Source organism: Podarcis filfolensis (assembly GCF_964270895.1).
Source record: "Podarcis filfolensis genome assembly, chromosome: 12".
Classification (NCBI taxonomy): domain Eukaryota; kingdom Metazoa; phylum Chordata; class Lepidosauria; order Squamata; family Lacertidae; genus Podarcis; species Podarcis filfolensis.
In genome coordinates this window covers 26,174,366-26,191,533 of record NC_139614.1, presented here as the reverse complement: position 1 = coordinate 26,191,533, position 17,168 = coordinate 26,174,366, and the positions used below count along the sequence as shown (strand labels likewise).

At 41.0% G+C, this 17,168-nt stretch overlaps 1 protein-coding gene across 2 annotated transcripts in view; it reads left to right on the top strand.

Moving 5' to 3' along the window:
• Positions 1-17,168, top strand: part of HDAC9 (histone deacetylase 9) — a 466,741-nt gene that overhangs the window by 76,415 nt on the left and 373,158 nt on the right. The window contains exon 6 of one of the 2 annotated variants that reach the window (XM_083578499.1): positions 8,808-8,873. The exons of the other annotated variant lie outside the window; for it this stretch is intronic. Within the exon in view, the coding sequence (XP_083434625.1) occupies positions 8,808-8,873 (66 nt within the window). The remainder of the gene's footprint in view (positions 1-8,807; positions 8,874-17,168) is intronic. 2 annotated transcript variants of the gene reach the window in all.

Below are 17,168 nucleotides of genomic sequence, written 5' to 3'. Positions count from 1 at the left end.
GCAAGAGAAGTGTAATTGAAGTTTTTGCTTCACCTCCGTTTGTTTAATTTAGGAACGTTCTGCAGCTGAGGTTTGCCAGAGTAATCTTCTTGCCAAACACATTGTGCTGCAATTGCTTATATAATTATGTTTAGAAAAAGAACAGCAAAGAATAATCGGAGTTCCAAACTTTGCATATTTACCTACACATTATTCTCCTGCAGTAAGCTTGGGAGAGGAAAGGAATTTGTGGTAGTTACAAAATAGTTGGGGAGCATTAAAAGCATACACACTGGTTCCTGTGATCTGGGACTGTATGAAATAAAAGAAACCTGAATGTTTATGGGTCTAGCTGACCTATTTTCCTCTAAGTTCCCGAGGAGCCTTGCAAGCTGTTTGGTTTATGAATTTGTGTAGGTGTTGTTAAAATATCAATAATTAGCTGCAATTTCATGATGTTTAATTTCACCTTTCCAAAACCTAAGGAGTAGGCTGTCCTTTCAGAGAAGGAGACCACAACCATCTCACTTCTATATTCTTAACCTGGGGCTGAGGAGGGAAAAAAGAAAGAGGGAGAGTTTTAGAGTATGAGTGGTATGTGTGTGTGTGAGAGAGAGAGAGAAAGAAAGAAAGAAAGAAAGAAAGAAAGAAAGAAAGAAAGAAAGAAAGGGACAACTGCATCTTGTTCCTGTTATAGAACCTTTCACGTGAACAAATTCCACATTACTCTTCTGAAAGCTTTTAGTATGTCTGCAATCATGTTTGTCAACTCAAATGAATTCTGAGAAGATCTCTATGTTGCTGCTTTATGCAGCATATTGGCTGGAAGTGGGGTGAATAAAAAAGCAAATTGTCTCTTCAGCTAGATGTGCACATGAGGTTCCTGAAATGTGGGCCACAGCTGTAGCACAGCAGCCTGCTGCAATGTACCAAACAAAGATTTTACAGGGAGCAGGATGTCAGAGCTAGGGAGTTTCGAGAAATGGAGAAAAGCAGCATAGGAGGTGAAGCAAATAAATCAACACACCCACACTCACACTGTTTTGTGTGTGGCTTCAGGATAGGAGGGCCTGCAGAAAAGGGTAAATTGAAATAGTGAGAGCAATTAAATTGTGGGCCACAATGCCAAGGGAGTGCTGGGTAGCAAACAGTGGTTGAATGTGATCTGTTGATGTGAACTAACTAAATAGTTCAGTCTGCTTTCCTTAGGGCTTGCCACCTATTGTAGGGAATTCATTAGGAAGTGTGTATTCAATCACCTGAATATAAAGCTTGGGCTGATGCCCTGAAACAGTGGCTAAGTTTGCATTTTTCTGCAGCTCCTGCCAGTTATATCTCCTTATTGCCCACAGATAGTTAGTCAATTGATGACAGAAATGGAGAAGGAGGCATTTTGTTTGGGCAATTACAGGTTAAAGTTTTGGACAATTACGAGTTAAACAGGACTCAACTCCTTGTTGTTCAAAGATTAATGATTTAGATCTACAGTATGTGAGAACTGCCGCTAACAAGTCCTGTCCCCATTACTCCTTAATAACCCTATAAATTATGGAATCTGCTCAGCTTCATTCCCATATACACTAACTGTCTCTGAGAACAGGAGAGAACTTATCCTTGCTCATTTTAATGTGCTGCTTTCTGCACGGTTGAATGGATGATTTAAGAAGGCCATGGTTAATGAATGGTTGTATTTGTGTAGGGCTGGAGCAATATAATCTGCTGATCATGTTCTTCTTCACCATAATGTGCAGAATGCATGCATACAGTGGCGTAGCGTGGGGGGTGCAGGGGGGGCCGGCCGCACTGGGCGCAACATCTGGGGTTAGGGCAAATCCATGGGTTAGGGGGCGCAAATCCACGGGTTAGGGGGCACAAATTACTTGCCTTGCCCCGGGTGCTGACAACCCACACTACGCCACTGCATGTATAGAAAGGTTGGTTCTCCCAGTGTTAAGAACTCTTCTAGGAAGATCTCCTAAAAAGTTGGTTAAGGGAAGTTGTCTCTTATGTTACTAAGAGGGTTAATTAATTCTGACTTCAATGCAGATAAGTTGAAATTCTATGCTGGCTTCTTGAGAGAGAGAAAGAAGTATATTTGTATGTATCTGTTTTTAACTGTTTAAACCAGCTTTATGTTTCATTTGGGTATCTAATTTGATGAGTCTCTGTAATAAACTGTGCATTCATGGATGCATGAACTCAGGCCTGGGAGTAGAATGTGGCCTCCAGGTACCCCCATCCAGCCCCATCCAGCCGCCAGGCCACACCTCTACTCCAGGAAAACACTTCTCTTTGGCCCTGCTCCAAACACTCTCCTTGAGGGCTTTTGCTTGGCTAGAATATGTCCTTGAATGGTGACTGACAATGCCTCTCGTTGGTCTGGATGGAGGAAGTGTGGGTATAGAACTCTTTGGCTTATGCACAGCTAAAATGGTAGCCTGCTATGACCAGTTGCTGGAAGAAGGCCAGGGCCTTCTTCTCCTGCTTGTGGGATTCCTGAAGGTGATGTCTGGCCACTATGGGAAGCGGGATGCTGCACTGAATGGATATTCCGTTTAATCCAGCAGGCCTTTAATCCAGCAAGAAGTGATGGCAGTTCTAAACCAAGGGTTGCCAATGTCATGGTGCCCTCCAGTTCTTGTGCTCCCATCAGCTCCAGCTGACATGGCCAACCATCAGGGATGTTGGGTGATGTGGAATCCAGCAACAATTTGGGGGACACTACGTTGGCTGCTACTGCTTTAAACTCAATAAGAAGTGGTTTGAAACATGACCTGAGCAGTACTACCATTGGTGCTTGGAGCTTCTGCTTATAACCATGTTCTTTTAAACTGATGAAGAGTGCATGCTGGTTGCCTGTAAAATTATCTTTTTTAGAAGATGCAGATTCAATCTGCATTAAGTGTGGTTTAACTTCTGTTAATTCCACCTGCAGGTATATGGCTTTTTATAGCGAGGAATGGAGGCTATTAGACCTCACTCAGTTCGGATTCTTAATAAAGCATGAATATATTGAAACAACCTCTTTGCTTATAGACGGTGAGCATTCCATGTCTGTTCCAGCAATGAGGAACATCCTGGAAAGTTACTATAAATAGACACATTAAACTGTTCAGGGGAAATACCTTTCTTTCAGGTGTAATAAAAAAAAAAAGGTTGGCATGCTTAGACTGCCAAGAGGCTGAGAAAAGGATGAACTTATATTCTTCACATTTTCAGGCCTCTCATTATTGTAGCCTCTGAGTTCACTGCAATATTTGGTGTAATCATCTTTGTAAACACTCTGGGGATCTAGAGCACAGGGAAAGCAATTGACTCTGCTGACGTCACTCAGGGTTCTGCGGTAGCAGACCGAGGTTCTGATGTGGGTCTTCCCATTTTTTTATTGTGCTAATCCAGTCGTTTCTTGGAGCTCAGTCAGGCACTCCCCAACCCCCCCCAAAGGAGTGGTATAGAAGCTCTAGAAACATACTCTCAGTGAAAACATTGCTATCCATCAAAAGCCTGGGGAAAATATATATATTTACCTGGCACTATAAATACATCAGTGAAGGTACCAAGCAGACCTTAGTGGAGAGTGTGTTCCACAGATGCGGAGCCACAACTGAAAAGGCTCCCATCCCTTGTCATCCCCCTCCAAGCCTCCCTCTAGCAAGGGACCCAGAGAATGTTCTCAAATAAAGTTCTGTGACTTGAGACTTTCCAGAATATATTGGGGTCATTAGCTGTAAACTGCTTTGTAGATTTAAACCAGCACTTTGAGTTGGTCTCAGAAGTATACAGGCAGCCTGTTTAATTATTACAGAATTGCTTTAAATGATCTATTCGCCTTTTAACTTGTCAACAGTTGAGCAACCGCATTCTCTGCTAACTGGAGGTTTTGAAACAGTTTTTGAAGGCAGCCCTATGTGAAGCAAATATTAACAGTTAGGGAGAACATAAAGGGGGGGGAGTATAAACTGTTGTGTGAATGCAGCCTCACTTAGTTCTATCAATTTCAGTGGGTCTACTCTTGAGCAAAACTTAGCTGGCTGCAATCCTGTGTTAAGGCGGCAAATCAGTGCTTACACAGTGTTGGAAGCAAACAAATGTTAAGAAGTAGAGCAAGATAATATTTTCAGGTGTTTGGTATTTGTATTGCCATACGATGCTTCAGTATCTTTATATATAAAAAAGAGTCTCTCTCTCTTGGATGCTAATGCAAGCAAGATACATACACTGGTTGATTAAGTGGAAAGAGTGGTGTTTGCTTCAATGAAACTATTTCATATTTCAAAAGAACTGGGAAGTGTGGGAAGTATTTCTTTCTGGCCCACTTCATAGAAGGTATAATTATTTTATGTGGCCGTCTTTGAACACAGATGAACATTCAGTTGTGCCTTTTTAAATGTCTTTTTCTTTCACACTGAGAGGTGCAAGCTGTATATGACACATCTGCTTTCCCCTTTCAGACTTTTCACGGAAAGTATCAAAAGCAGCAAGTTACTTGCGTATCCACCCCGACTGACGCTTTTATCCATAGCTATTGGAAGCAAAAACATCTTAAGAGAGAACTGTTGTCTTTCAAAGAGCTACATTTGAGCAACTTCCATACCGTTCAGTGGTGCACAATAGGATGGGTTCCTTTTATTCTTCCTGTTTTATTTTCTGAAGTAGCAAAACTTCCATAGATTTCAGTGGTTTGCAACCAACCTTAGCAAACTGACAGTTTGAAAGAGTGAGTCTCAAATGAAGCAAAGGGTATGTCTGTTACTCAGATGATCTCGAAGGACACTGCTTGAGTATTTTTTCTGTGCACCATTAAATAAGTGTTTCCTTCGATTGCATGATGCAACAAACAGGCCTCCTGTGTAGTAACATTTACTTACAACAACACCAGAACCGATTTAATTGAACACAGCTCTGTGAGCCTTTAGGGACCAGGCCTTGTCTAAATGAATGGCTAATTCCTGCAGCTATAAAGCAAATGCCAAATCCCACTGGGAGGAGGTAAATGCTTGTGTTTTGTTGTTTGCTTTGCTTGTTCTAAACTATGCTATCATTAAGGAAATGTTTACATCCTGTTTCTGTTACATGTTCTTAACCATTCGGTGTGCATAAGATGTAAGCATCAAAATAAGTTGTTTTTTTTAATGCAATAAATAAAGCTCTGTTTGCTTTTGGAGGGGTGGATTATCAGGCATTGTTTGTAATGGTTTCAGAAAGCATTTCACATTTGCCTTTTTGAAAATGAATAAATAGGTTCAAGTCCTCAGGTGGATTTGCATAGGTGGAAATGCTTGGGAACAAAGGATGCTTGGAGGTATATTTTTCTTATGCCTATTCATCAGCCAGGATCTAGCATTCACTTGTTAATTCATAGTTTTTATTCATCTTTGTTACCAGCAGATATGTAATATGCCAGTTTGTGGTAATGCTACAATTTACCAGGCACACACACAACCATTTCTCCCTGAATGTCAGCAGAGGCTGTGAAGAAATGCTGGTGATAGTGAAAAGATCACTTCAGGTATCTTCAGAGAATTATCTTCCGTGCAGTGAAACTAACCAATATTTTTTTCATAAAGAAATAATGAGGGTACTCCTACTGAAAGTGTGTGGTGCATATATTCATTAATCAGGTATGTGTAGGGGAAAGTGCTCTCTAATCCTTCCTAAACAATACCAAGAAAGTAAAATGGCTTTTCTTTATGCAGCAGGTTCTGAACCCACCCAACTTTCAGAATTGGTCAGTGAGGCAGAACCTGATAAAAGAGTTGACCTATGGGACCAAAAAGGTTTCTCACCCCGATGTAGATAATAAACATGTTGGGAAATATTAAGAGTTTTTATTTTAATTTGTTTTGCAAATGATCTCAATATTTATGGGAGGGGGCAGACTCTGAGGGCCTCTCTGCATTTGCTCTTTATTGTGGTGTAGTTGCCGTTTGATCCAATGTTTTTAGGCGCGAGTTTGTCGTTGATTGTCTGCACCTGTCACGTGTCACAGTTATTACAGAGACTGTGTGGGGTTTTTCTTTCCACACTAATGGAGGATTGCTCCCAAATTGATAAAACTTCTATGGCTGTAGTCACACCCCTTACATATCCTCATTTTCCTCCAACCAGTGAACACACAACTTTTTTGTGGTTTTTTTTTTTGGGGGGGGGGAAATGCCTAGTTTTATAGAGTTTGAATGTTGTGGGAATAACAGATTTGTAACAGGAACTATGTGTTTGCCTGAGGTATGGCTAACTTGCTTATTGTGATAAAAAAATTCCTGCAGCTAATGATTGTTTTCTTGGGTAGTATTTTGACTCAGTACCATCGTCTCTGTTTGCCATACTCAACTCCCATCAGCCCCAGCTATCATGGCCAATGGACAGGGACGTGAAACTTAGGGAAAATGCCCAGCAGTTTTTGTTGCATTAACTTGTGGTCAGACACATGTTTTGACTTGTTGAAGTTGAAGTGCCAGTTGGGTAAGTCTTACAGAGACTTGCTTCTATTGCTCTCTATATCCTTCATTGTCTTGGGTCCCATTCCTTTTTTTAAAAATGTATCTCATAGGCCACATTCACACCATACCTTTAAAACACTGATGGCTTCCCCCAAAGAATTATTTTATTGTTATTATAAAGACCATTATTAGTTTCAGTAAGAACAACAAGCCCTTGGTATGATGTACGAACTAAAAGAACAGGGCAACAGATAAATTTCTGCTGTGTGATGCATTATATCTAGTGAAAAAGAAGAAAAATGTAAAAATAAGCCCTTCATAAAGTTTTATCTATTGTATGTATAACCTCTCCAAATTTTTGTCTAGAGGGCAAGGAGCAGACAGTGTAGTCATACACAGGCTGGAGGTGAAATGTCAGGTTGGTTGGTTGGATAGATGAGAGGAAGTCAGGTGACCCAGGTGAGGGCTGATAACAGGTAAGATGAGACAAGGGGAAGCAAGGCAGGTAGATAGGTGAGGAAAGGAATGAGTGTGTGTGTTTTGTTGCTTGCTAGAGTAGCCAAGAAAGAAGGGCCTCATCAGTGTGCCTCCAATGTCATTTCTCTGACTCACCTATCCAAATGGCAACTAGCTTCACCTGGTGGTGGGGATGGTGTTGGATTTAGGGAAAAGCAGGTTCACATATTGTATTTATGTCTTTTCTTCCATGGAGCTAGTAGCCATTAAGGGTGAGGACACTGCATAGCTGGAAATGGTAAAGGATTCTGGTGCTGTTCTTTTGATCAAATCAGCTGTGCGGTGGGGCTGCTATGAAGTGCAAAAACAATCTGCTCCTGTATCTCAAATTCTACATCATGCTCATGGATATGTGCAACAGGAGGGATGAACTTAAGGTACTATTTTGATAGAATAGCTCAGCATGGGCTTTGTGGTTGTCTGGATAGTAGCTGATTTAGTGTCAGTGATGAGGAACCAGCTGCCCTCCTAGTAGTGTTGGACTCCATCTTACATCATCCCTGACCCTTGGCCATTGCAGTTGAATGGTGTCTGGAGGGCCTCAGGTTTTCCACCTGGTTTATGTGGAACTTTATTGCTAGTCCTTTTTAATATATTGACTGTATTCATGTGGGCAAAGTAGTTTTTTTAAGGGCAGTAGTCCAAAACATTTGCACACAAATACTGACTTAGGCAACAGTCCCCAAACTTCTTCATGTACACATGCACAATGTTCTTTCCATTGGGCGGAAAAATGCACATGTAACTCTGAGTATTCCCCCCCTAAAATAAACTTGTTTACTAACCCCCCCGCAAAGCAGTAAGTTGCAAGATGACGGTCACTACATCTTTCTGTGCTTCACAATATTTCTTCCCTTACATTAACCTCTCTCTTCTTATATGTTTTGCATGGCATAGTATCTGTTGGATTATTTAGAGCCATAATCCGGAAGAAGAAATGCACAGATTGGAAATTTCTTTCCACCTTCACCTTGATGCAATTCCTTTTTATATATAGTACAGTGCTATAGAGAGAATAAATTGAATCCAGAGTGAGTGAATAGCACTTTGTTAATTTTGAAGTCGATGGGATTAAAGTCATGTCCTATTTATATCAATGGAGACTTGATGCAGCCTGTATCCAACTCATTGACTTGAGTCACATAGATCCTCCATACAACTTTTCTGTTTAATTTTAAGTTTTTATAAATATGAAATCAAAAGTACAATCAAGAAAAAAACATAATGCAACCTGTTTACTGAGCATTCATCCTGATTTGATTTGCACAAGGCATATATTATATTTGGTTTTTATTGAGCATTCACTCTGATTTGTTTACAGGAAGGTTATTCACCAACAAGCATTCATCCCGATTTTCTTGTGGGGTGTTTATGCAGCTTCCTGTTAATCAGTCATTCATTTCACACTTTTCAACACTTTTCTCCACCACTTTCCTAACTGCAAAAAAAGGCAGTTTCTTTTTAAAGTGGATTTATACAGAGCACTTCCATCCACTTTAATTGTGTAAGTCTTAATTCTGTGGCTTGAATCCCTTCTGCAAAACACTGACTGTCTGGAGAGGGGCCCTAGCTGAGCCACTGATTGTTATATTGCTTCCACGAGGCAGCTGTAACCTATGCATCAAACCTAAAAATTTTTTTTTAAAAAATGCTTCTTTTACAAAGCAACTTTTAGAAACAATTAGAAATACATAAAAGGAACTATTATATCACCTTGGATTTTTCATTAGTGGCTGAGTTAATTGGATTCACTGCCTTAAATAGTGGAGTAATAATTAGAATAAGAAATTATTTTGAACACCCAAAGAAAGCATGTTTGACAACTTTTAATTTTTTCCCACCCACTCTCTGCTTTTTCATTTGTCTCTTTAGCAGCCCAGATGTGCTTTTTTATGCAGCAGAGCTTACCTCCAATGAATCTGAGAAAGCATTTAAAAGGTAATTTGCAGATTGGTTATTTTATGGGTAGCGGGGACATAGCACGCCAAAGAGGGAGAGGGTGGAAGTTCCATGAAGCACTTGAATAAGAAGTGCAGAGTGCCTTTGAAAACCTGTCTTGCAGAAAGGAGCATTTTGCATGGCCAGTGTTTGATGCCAGCCTCTTTCTCACTGTTCGCCCCCCCCTCCACCTCGACCTCTGAAATGCTTAAAGATCTGAGGACAAAAAAATGGTGGAACATCCAAATAGAGAAAGGAGGAAGCAGCTCTGAAGCATGAAAACTTTTGACTGTGAGAAGGACTAGGTGAGGAGTGGGGATCCTTGATCAGCCAGAGGGCCCCATTCCTTTCTGAGCAACCTTTGGGGACCATATTCCATGGGTGGACAATGATGATGATAAAAATAAAAGGAACAAAGGAACAACCAGAAAAGGAGAAATGGTGGAGGTAAGGGTGGCAAAGAGTGGATACTAGCAAATGCAGTTGCACAGCCTTATGTGTGTTATTAGTATTAAAAAGGTTGTTTTCTGTCCCTAATACATAGAAATCATAAATGTATTGCATAGTTAATCCAAGCCTTCCAAGGTACATAAAACCCTGAAAATGAGCCAATTGTATCTCTCTCTCTCTTGATTATAGTCAAAACAAAAAAAAAAAATTTTCTTTCCAGTAGCACCTTAAAGACCAACTAAGTTGTTACAGATAGGTAGCCGTGTTGGTCTGCCAACTTTAAGGTGCTACTGGAAAGAAAAAAAATTTTTTTGTTTTGACTATGGCAGACCAACACGGCTACCTATCTGTAACTGGATCTCTTGATTATTTCCCCCTGAGCTTGAGGTGTGGCTATCATCACTCAGGGCTTTTAAGCACTTCCATTGAATGTTTGTTTTGAACTGAAAACAGATTGGAATTTACACCCCAGTGCCGCCTGAAGTACTAAATGATTAAGTTCAGTTTTACTGCTTATCACAAACGGGAAAGGAATAAATCATAATTACACATGCCCATTTGCTTTGCTTACTCTTCCATCACATACTTTATCCTCCAGTGCTACAAACTAATTTCCTCCTGTGAAAATAACCACTTGCATGGATCAAATAGCATCATGTATATTAGTCTGTGTGTCAAGTTGTTTATTTGCCTGGTGTTTTGATTTATTTCCATATTGTTTGTTAATTGCATTATATGCACCTTTGTTTTTTCAAAACAGAATTCCACAGTCAGCTTCTATAGGGTGGTGTCTTATGTTAAAAACAAGCAAACAACAAAAACCTTAAGACAGCTTTTTCCATGGATATTTCTTGTGCATGAAATCTGGAACTGGCTGTTGGTGGTCAGAAAAGAGAAGGCCTGGTCTTAAAAGAATCCAGGTTCGGATATTGCACTCTTCTTGTTGCATTTTCTTTGGAGTAAATTTAGTTTACCCTTTCTCTCCAAGGTGTGCTAGGGTTAGTATTTACACCAGAGGTAGCAACCCATTTTCAGCCTGAGAGCCACATTCCCTAGTGGACACCCTTTCAGGGCCCACGTGCCAATGGCAGGTGTGTCAAACAATGCAACTCTTATCTTTGTACACTAGGTTACAGTCCAGACATGCAAAGACCGGAGATTCCTACATGAACATCTCTCATTCTGGGCCAGCAAGAGGCAATATTACTGTTTAAGCACACATTCCATTCCAGTTGAGAAGGAGGTAGAGCAGGGCTGGTGAAAGGTGTGGCCTGTGCAGAGTCCTGAGAGCCAAATAGAGAGGCTTGGAGGGTTGCATTTGCCACCCCCCCCAGCCCAAAATTCCATACCACTGACTATTACAATCCTGGATTCTATTACCAATATGTTTGCCAGTTGACCAAAATAGCATCTCTGCAGAAATCTGCTGCTGAAGGTTTCCCCCCACCATAGAAACAAAGGCACACAGGAAGTTAAAAGTTGGCAACCCTGTTTACAAACTCAGGGGAGTTTCTTGTCAGCTTCCAAGCAGCTGAAGATTAATCAGCAATTCTCCAGCTAAGACCTGGTTGTGCCTGCAGCAAAATGAGGTGGGAATGAGGCTCTTAGGACTGCACATATTTTTGAAATTGGTTCTTACACGAGAAAAACTTACTGCAAGCAGAAGAGTAACACAACTAGGAAATGACCTGGTTAGCATCCTGAGCACACCCAGCCCAAGGAGGACAAACAGCCGGTAGTTTAATTTTTATTGACAAAGCACACAGTTACAGTATCTTCTAAGGTGTACACACATACACACTTCTGGCAGCTAAGTGGCTGGCATCCCCTCTGCAGGCTTGTGCTCCGAGCTGGACTGTTGGAGCAGCTGTGCACCCCTGCCTCCACCTGAACTTCAGTACCCTTGCCTGATGGGGCGTGCACAAGCAACCTGTGACTTCTACAGGGAAGTCGCTACTGTGCCTGCCTCTTCAAGCCCCTCCTGGTCCTGGGAGACAGAGGGGAAGGGGATGGAGGGGATTCTATTGCCCCTCTCAAGAACAGTCTCTTCCTCCACTTCTGACACGTCCTGCACATCCTCCCCTGTCTCTGACTGCTCCGACTATTCCCCTTCCTCCAGCCCTGGCTCCTGCCTCACAGGTGGCACAAAGCTCCATAAATCACTGACCTCTTCCTCTGGATAAGTCTTGAGGGTCCCGCTGCCTCTGCCGCACACTCCTCAGAGCCCTGTCAGTCCCTGACGGATAGAACCATTCACCACAACATGCCTTTCTTTTCTTTTCACTTCGGGGGGAGGCATTCAACAGCCTGTAGCGGTACAGTCCACTCGTGTTATTGCAGGATTCCATACTGGGGGTCACCAACATGGTGCCTTTGGGCACACATCACCCACAGTGCGGACAAACAAGGCTGCACATGTTCACAGCCAGCAGTGAATGAAAACAACAGCATTCTGCTCTTACAGTGGGAAGCCTGCAAGCAACACCACACCTGTGATTCCCAGCTGCTGAGATTCAAAGGCACAATGCCTCCAGCATTAGCAGGTAATAGAATCCAACACTGGCCTTTCTTGGTATCATCAGTTAAAAATCCCCACAAATATTCCTCCTTGTGATCTCATGCCCATGAATTCTGGGAAGAAATTGTACAGAGACGGGTGGGAAAAAAAGCTTAGGTGCACTGATGTATGGAACTAACTCTTAGTTACTGTGAACAGGCACTGCCTGCCAATTGTTCTGAATTATACAGTGGCAGTTAGCTTGGTCTTTTGGCATCCTGTGGAGACTTGGAAGGGACCACCAAGCCTATTTTGACTATATGAACAGAGGATTCCGGGGGGAAGGGGGGACAGAAAAAGCCATTACATAGCATGCAATCTAGGCTCAGTTTTTCGTGAGGATTTTTATTCTTCTTCATTTCCTGCAGTGTCCAGATCTCTAAGGAGCTTCCTTTCCATGCATCTGTTTCAGGGGTGGGGTGTGTGGCATGTTTGTGTTGGAGAAACCTTTTTTTTAAAATAAAAAAACAACAGGGCAGAACCTATTTTTCCCAGCCTTCCCTCTGTCCCTCTTGCCTGATGGCAAGTCTGCCATCAGAATCACACAAACCCTTTCTTAACTGTAGGTGGTTGTTCATTTATTAATGTAAACACCATGCGCCTTGGATGTGCGAGCACTAAAAATAAACTTGCAAAGATAAAAATAGATTTCTGTGAGCGGTTTTTTTTTAAAGATGCTGCTTAATCAGAACCAGCTGCAAGCTGTCTAGAAAATGGAAGTTATATGAGCCAGATGGCTTTTGCCCCTCCTTTATTTTTGCTTTAGACAGCATGTAATTTGGGTGACTGCAGCTTCAATAATGTATTTTACCAGTCAAACTGTTTTGATAAACATATTTGTTTTAGAGCAGACACTTTTAATTAGGAAGCTAGTAAAAATGTTAATTTCTTTTAATCCTTCCCTTCAGGGGTAAGTCAAAAGAGGTTTTCAGCATGGCACGGAATTCTTGAAGGCATACGACCTAATCCCAAAGCCAACATGTAAACATGTAGTTAACTTGTTTTTCCATTGGGCTGTGGTGTTGGTAAGAGCTGGACCTATATTTGTTCACGGACAACCTGTATTCTTAAGAGGAAATGTGTAACACACACACTTTCTCTTGACGTCAGACAATAAAAGGCTGTGTAAATCATTGGTAGCACTTGAGACTTGACTAGGAGGGCAGGACTAGCTTAAGAACACAGCCTTACCACTGCTTCTGCTCAATGGTGCTCATATCTCTGGGCTGCCCAGCTGCCCACAGCGGTGGCTAGGAGAGACTTGGCAGTGGGGAGTGGAGTGACCTGGCGCTAGCACTGATCTGGGACTATTTGTCTTAACTGGATGGTGCTGGCATCTTTAAATCCACCAGCTCTGCACATGAGAACATAAGAAGAGCTTGCTGGATCAGGCCAAACACCCATCTATTCCAGTATCCTCCTGGTCATACAGTGAACAACCAGATGCCTGTAGGAAAACTGCAAGCAGGACCTGAGTGCACTACACTCTCTAAAATTGTGATTCCCAGCAACTGTTATTCAAAGGCATGTTGCCTCTGACAATGGAGGAAGAACATAACCATCACTTTTAGCCATGGATAGTCTTGTTCAGAGATGTCAGATAATTCTGTTGCAAATGCAGGTGGCAATCGCAACTCCCCACCTGCCGCCCCCGTCCCAAGTCTGGAACAGAAATCAATCCAGATAATACGATTGATGTCAGTCATGTTGGAGAATACTATAAACCCTTTAAAGTAGAATTATCACGATGGCTAACTAAACTCTTTAACTCAGTGCTAGAGGGAGGACATATCTCTCTAACTTTGCACATGTCAAAATTAACTTTGATATTGAAGCCCAAGAAAGACTCCACAAAACCTGATTCATACAGGCCAATTTCTTTAATACATGTGGACACGGAACTATTCACAGCTGTGATGGTTAAGAGATTAGATGTTTTCATAGGTCAATACATCACCACAGATAAAACAGGATTTATACCCTCAAGGAATATAGCAGACTCTATAAGGAGAGTTCTCAATGTAATCTATGACTTGCAGCTACGAAATGCTCCAGGGGCATTAATTTCACTTGATGCTTTTAAAGCATTTGATAGAGTTGAATGGTCATATTTAAAACTCTTACTTTCTAAATTATAATTTGGGGGGAAATTCTACATGATTCAACAAATTTATTCAAAATATTCAGCTATAATTACGGTAAATGGATATGATGCTGCTGCAATAAACCTCAGCAGGGGTACCCACCAAGGATGCCCTCTGTCGCCACTGCTGTTTGCAGTGGCAATAGAGATCTTAGCTATACAACTACATGCAGATGCCTCTGTGAAATAAGAAATGTTGTACATAAAGTTAATATGTTTGTGGATGACATATTGATAATGGTGCAAGATCCAATTGTTGCGCTTCAATCTTTGAAAGAACATTTAGAAAGTTTTCATCAAGTTGCAGGATTGCAAATTCATTTTGCAAAATAAAAAATACAAGATATAGGAATAAAGGGGGTTTAGGAATACTGAATCTTGAACTATACTATGCAGCTTTCTGAATTAAATCATTGATACCTCTCATTAAAGGCAAAGTGGATATTCCATGAATACAGATAGAAAGTGTCCACACAAGACCATCAGTACGCACTCTGCCCTTCATGAAGCTGTCTCACATGGAATGATAAAATGCAGACAACCCATTTTTAAAAGTATCATTAATGGCATGGTGGAAGTGGAACTCAGTATTGGCTTCTAGGCCTTCACCACTGATGCCTCTGCTAGATCACCCCTCATTTAAACATGCAGACAAATATAACCAATTCAGAGATCTTTAAACAAATGTTTTCTATAGAATTAGAGATCTGTTTGTAAAAGGTAGAGCAATTTCAAAAGAGGACCTGGTGGCAAAGGTGAAAGGCATAAAATGGTCCTGGCTACATCTGTATCAACTATGCACTTTTGCAAAACATCTGGAACAAAGGGGTGAGGGCTTCAGACCCTTGACACCTTTTGAATCACTATGTAACAGACCTGGGCATGACAAAAAAGGGGCAGTCTCAATGATATATGTATGATATTAGACAGCTTTGCAGGAAATGTGGAAGATATTCAAATGAGATGGGAAACTGACAATTTCAATAATTGATAGGAATTTCAATAAGTGGAAAAGCATAGGAATCAATATGGAAAAATTCATCCTTAAAAACAATTTTGGCTTGCCTCCAGAAAATTTCCCTTAAAATTTTCTTTTGGTGGCATTGGACCCCCAGACGCCTTGCCAACATAAATCTTTTAAGCTCACCATTATGTTGTGGAGAACGAGGTTGTGGAGAACGAGGTTCCTATTTCATGTTTGGTGGGAGTGTACCATGGTCCCCACCTTTTGGGAAAAAGCATTTAGTCTGACCTCCAAAATCACTAAACAATATATCCCTCCTAATTTGGCATTATTATTATTAGATTTGACCCCAAATTCTACCCTTAAATCTAAAGAATAAATTTCCTTCCTGTTTGCAGCAGCTAGACTAGTTATTGCTCAAAGATGGAAGGAAAGTTCTAAAATACCAATAGAGGCTTGGGTTAATAACATCTGGAGCATTGCTCTATCAGAATGCCTCACATACCATCGGTGACTAATGAAAGGCAACTCCCAAAAAAAATACATTTGACACAGTCTGGTATCTCTTTTATTGAAGACGAAGCCGATCTTTTAATGCCACCAACATCACAGAGGTGTCTGTGGAGGGGATATATTGATTGAAAATGTATTGTATTGTAACTGTATTGTAACTTTTGAATATATATATATAAAATGATTGGTGTTAATTCAGTAAATATGGTCTGTTTTCACTCAAACTTTCTTGTTTGCTTTTTAAGCAAGAGAGATACACTTATTCCTCCAGACCGTTATTATTCAAGTGGGTGGGACGCCGTCCCAAAGCCTATCCTTTCGTCTTACAAAGATAGGTTCTGAGCATATCTCAGGTGCTAAGAAGGGCTAGGAATTGCTTGTTTCTGAGACCCTGGAGAGGTGTTGTTGGGCAGAGTAAGCAATGCTGGGCTAAATTAATGTTTTGGGTAGCTTCTACATTTTTCCAGACTCTGCTGCTTTGAAGCAGCAGAGCTCACAGAAGATGAGAGAGTCAGAGTTCAGGGGTGATAGTTAGAACCATGATAGTTGAGGAATTTCATTATGATTTATGCAAGTAGATACAGAAAGATTATGCATATTCCAGAGGTTGGGAGAAGCTGGAAGGTGAGATAAAAGACTTGCAGGACCATGGATAGATCACTGGGTGCATAAAACTTGGTCTGATGACATCCCAGCTGCATTTGACAATCCTCACGTGGCCCTTTCTCCATATTTGAGTTCTGGTTGCTGCCCAGGACCAGATACATTGCTGTCACAAACTTATCTCACTGGTCGAAATAAAATAAAAATAAAAATAAAAAATGGTTCAGTAGCACCTATTTTTGGCTATCTGCATACTATCCCTTGCTTTTTCCTGTAGGACTAATTGCAGTCATTAACAATTGTCAACAGGTTTACCATACTCATTGAGTCAATCACCCATCTCCTACTACCCTCCTGAGAAAAACCACACCCCTCCCTCTCACTATATATAAGGGTCTGGTGACTTCTGTTTCAGTGTATCTGAAGAAGTGTGCATGCACAAGAAAGCTTATACCCAGAACAAACTTAGTTGGTCTCTAAGGTGCTACTGGACAATTTTTTAATTTTTTAATTTATTTTGACTCCGTCAGACCAACACCGCTACCTACCTGAATCTTATCTCACTGGTGTGTCACTAACCACTGTGATCGGGGCCCCCGCTTGCTCTCCCCATCTTCCCTCCTCCCAGAGACATCTCCCCCCCTTAATAAAAATGAACAACAACAACAGCAAGAAACCCACATGAATCAAAAACAGTAAAAACAGTTAAATAAAACTTAATAAAAGTAGTATCAGTTCAAGATATTCTCAGCATCAAACAACTAAAAAGGCACCCCATATCCTGCCATCCCTCTCTGTTTCTTTCCTTAAAAAAAACACCCCTTCCTATCAAGCTTTCTCATTAAAAACTTCTATTTATTATTTCAACATTTTTGATAATCGTTAAAACTGTTGCTGCTGGTAATCTTTGATTCAGAGGCAGCATGACCCCTGTGTAAGTAGTTATCTGATGAACTGCAGGCTTTGAATGGTTTTCTTAAGCCTTCATGCTAATACTTTTCTCAATTTTTTCCTTGTGTCACAATAATTATATTTTAAGTCTCATGGCAGTCTTCTGTGCTCAGA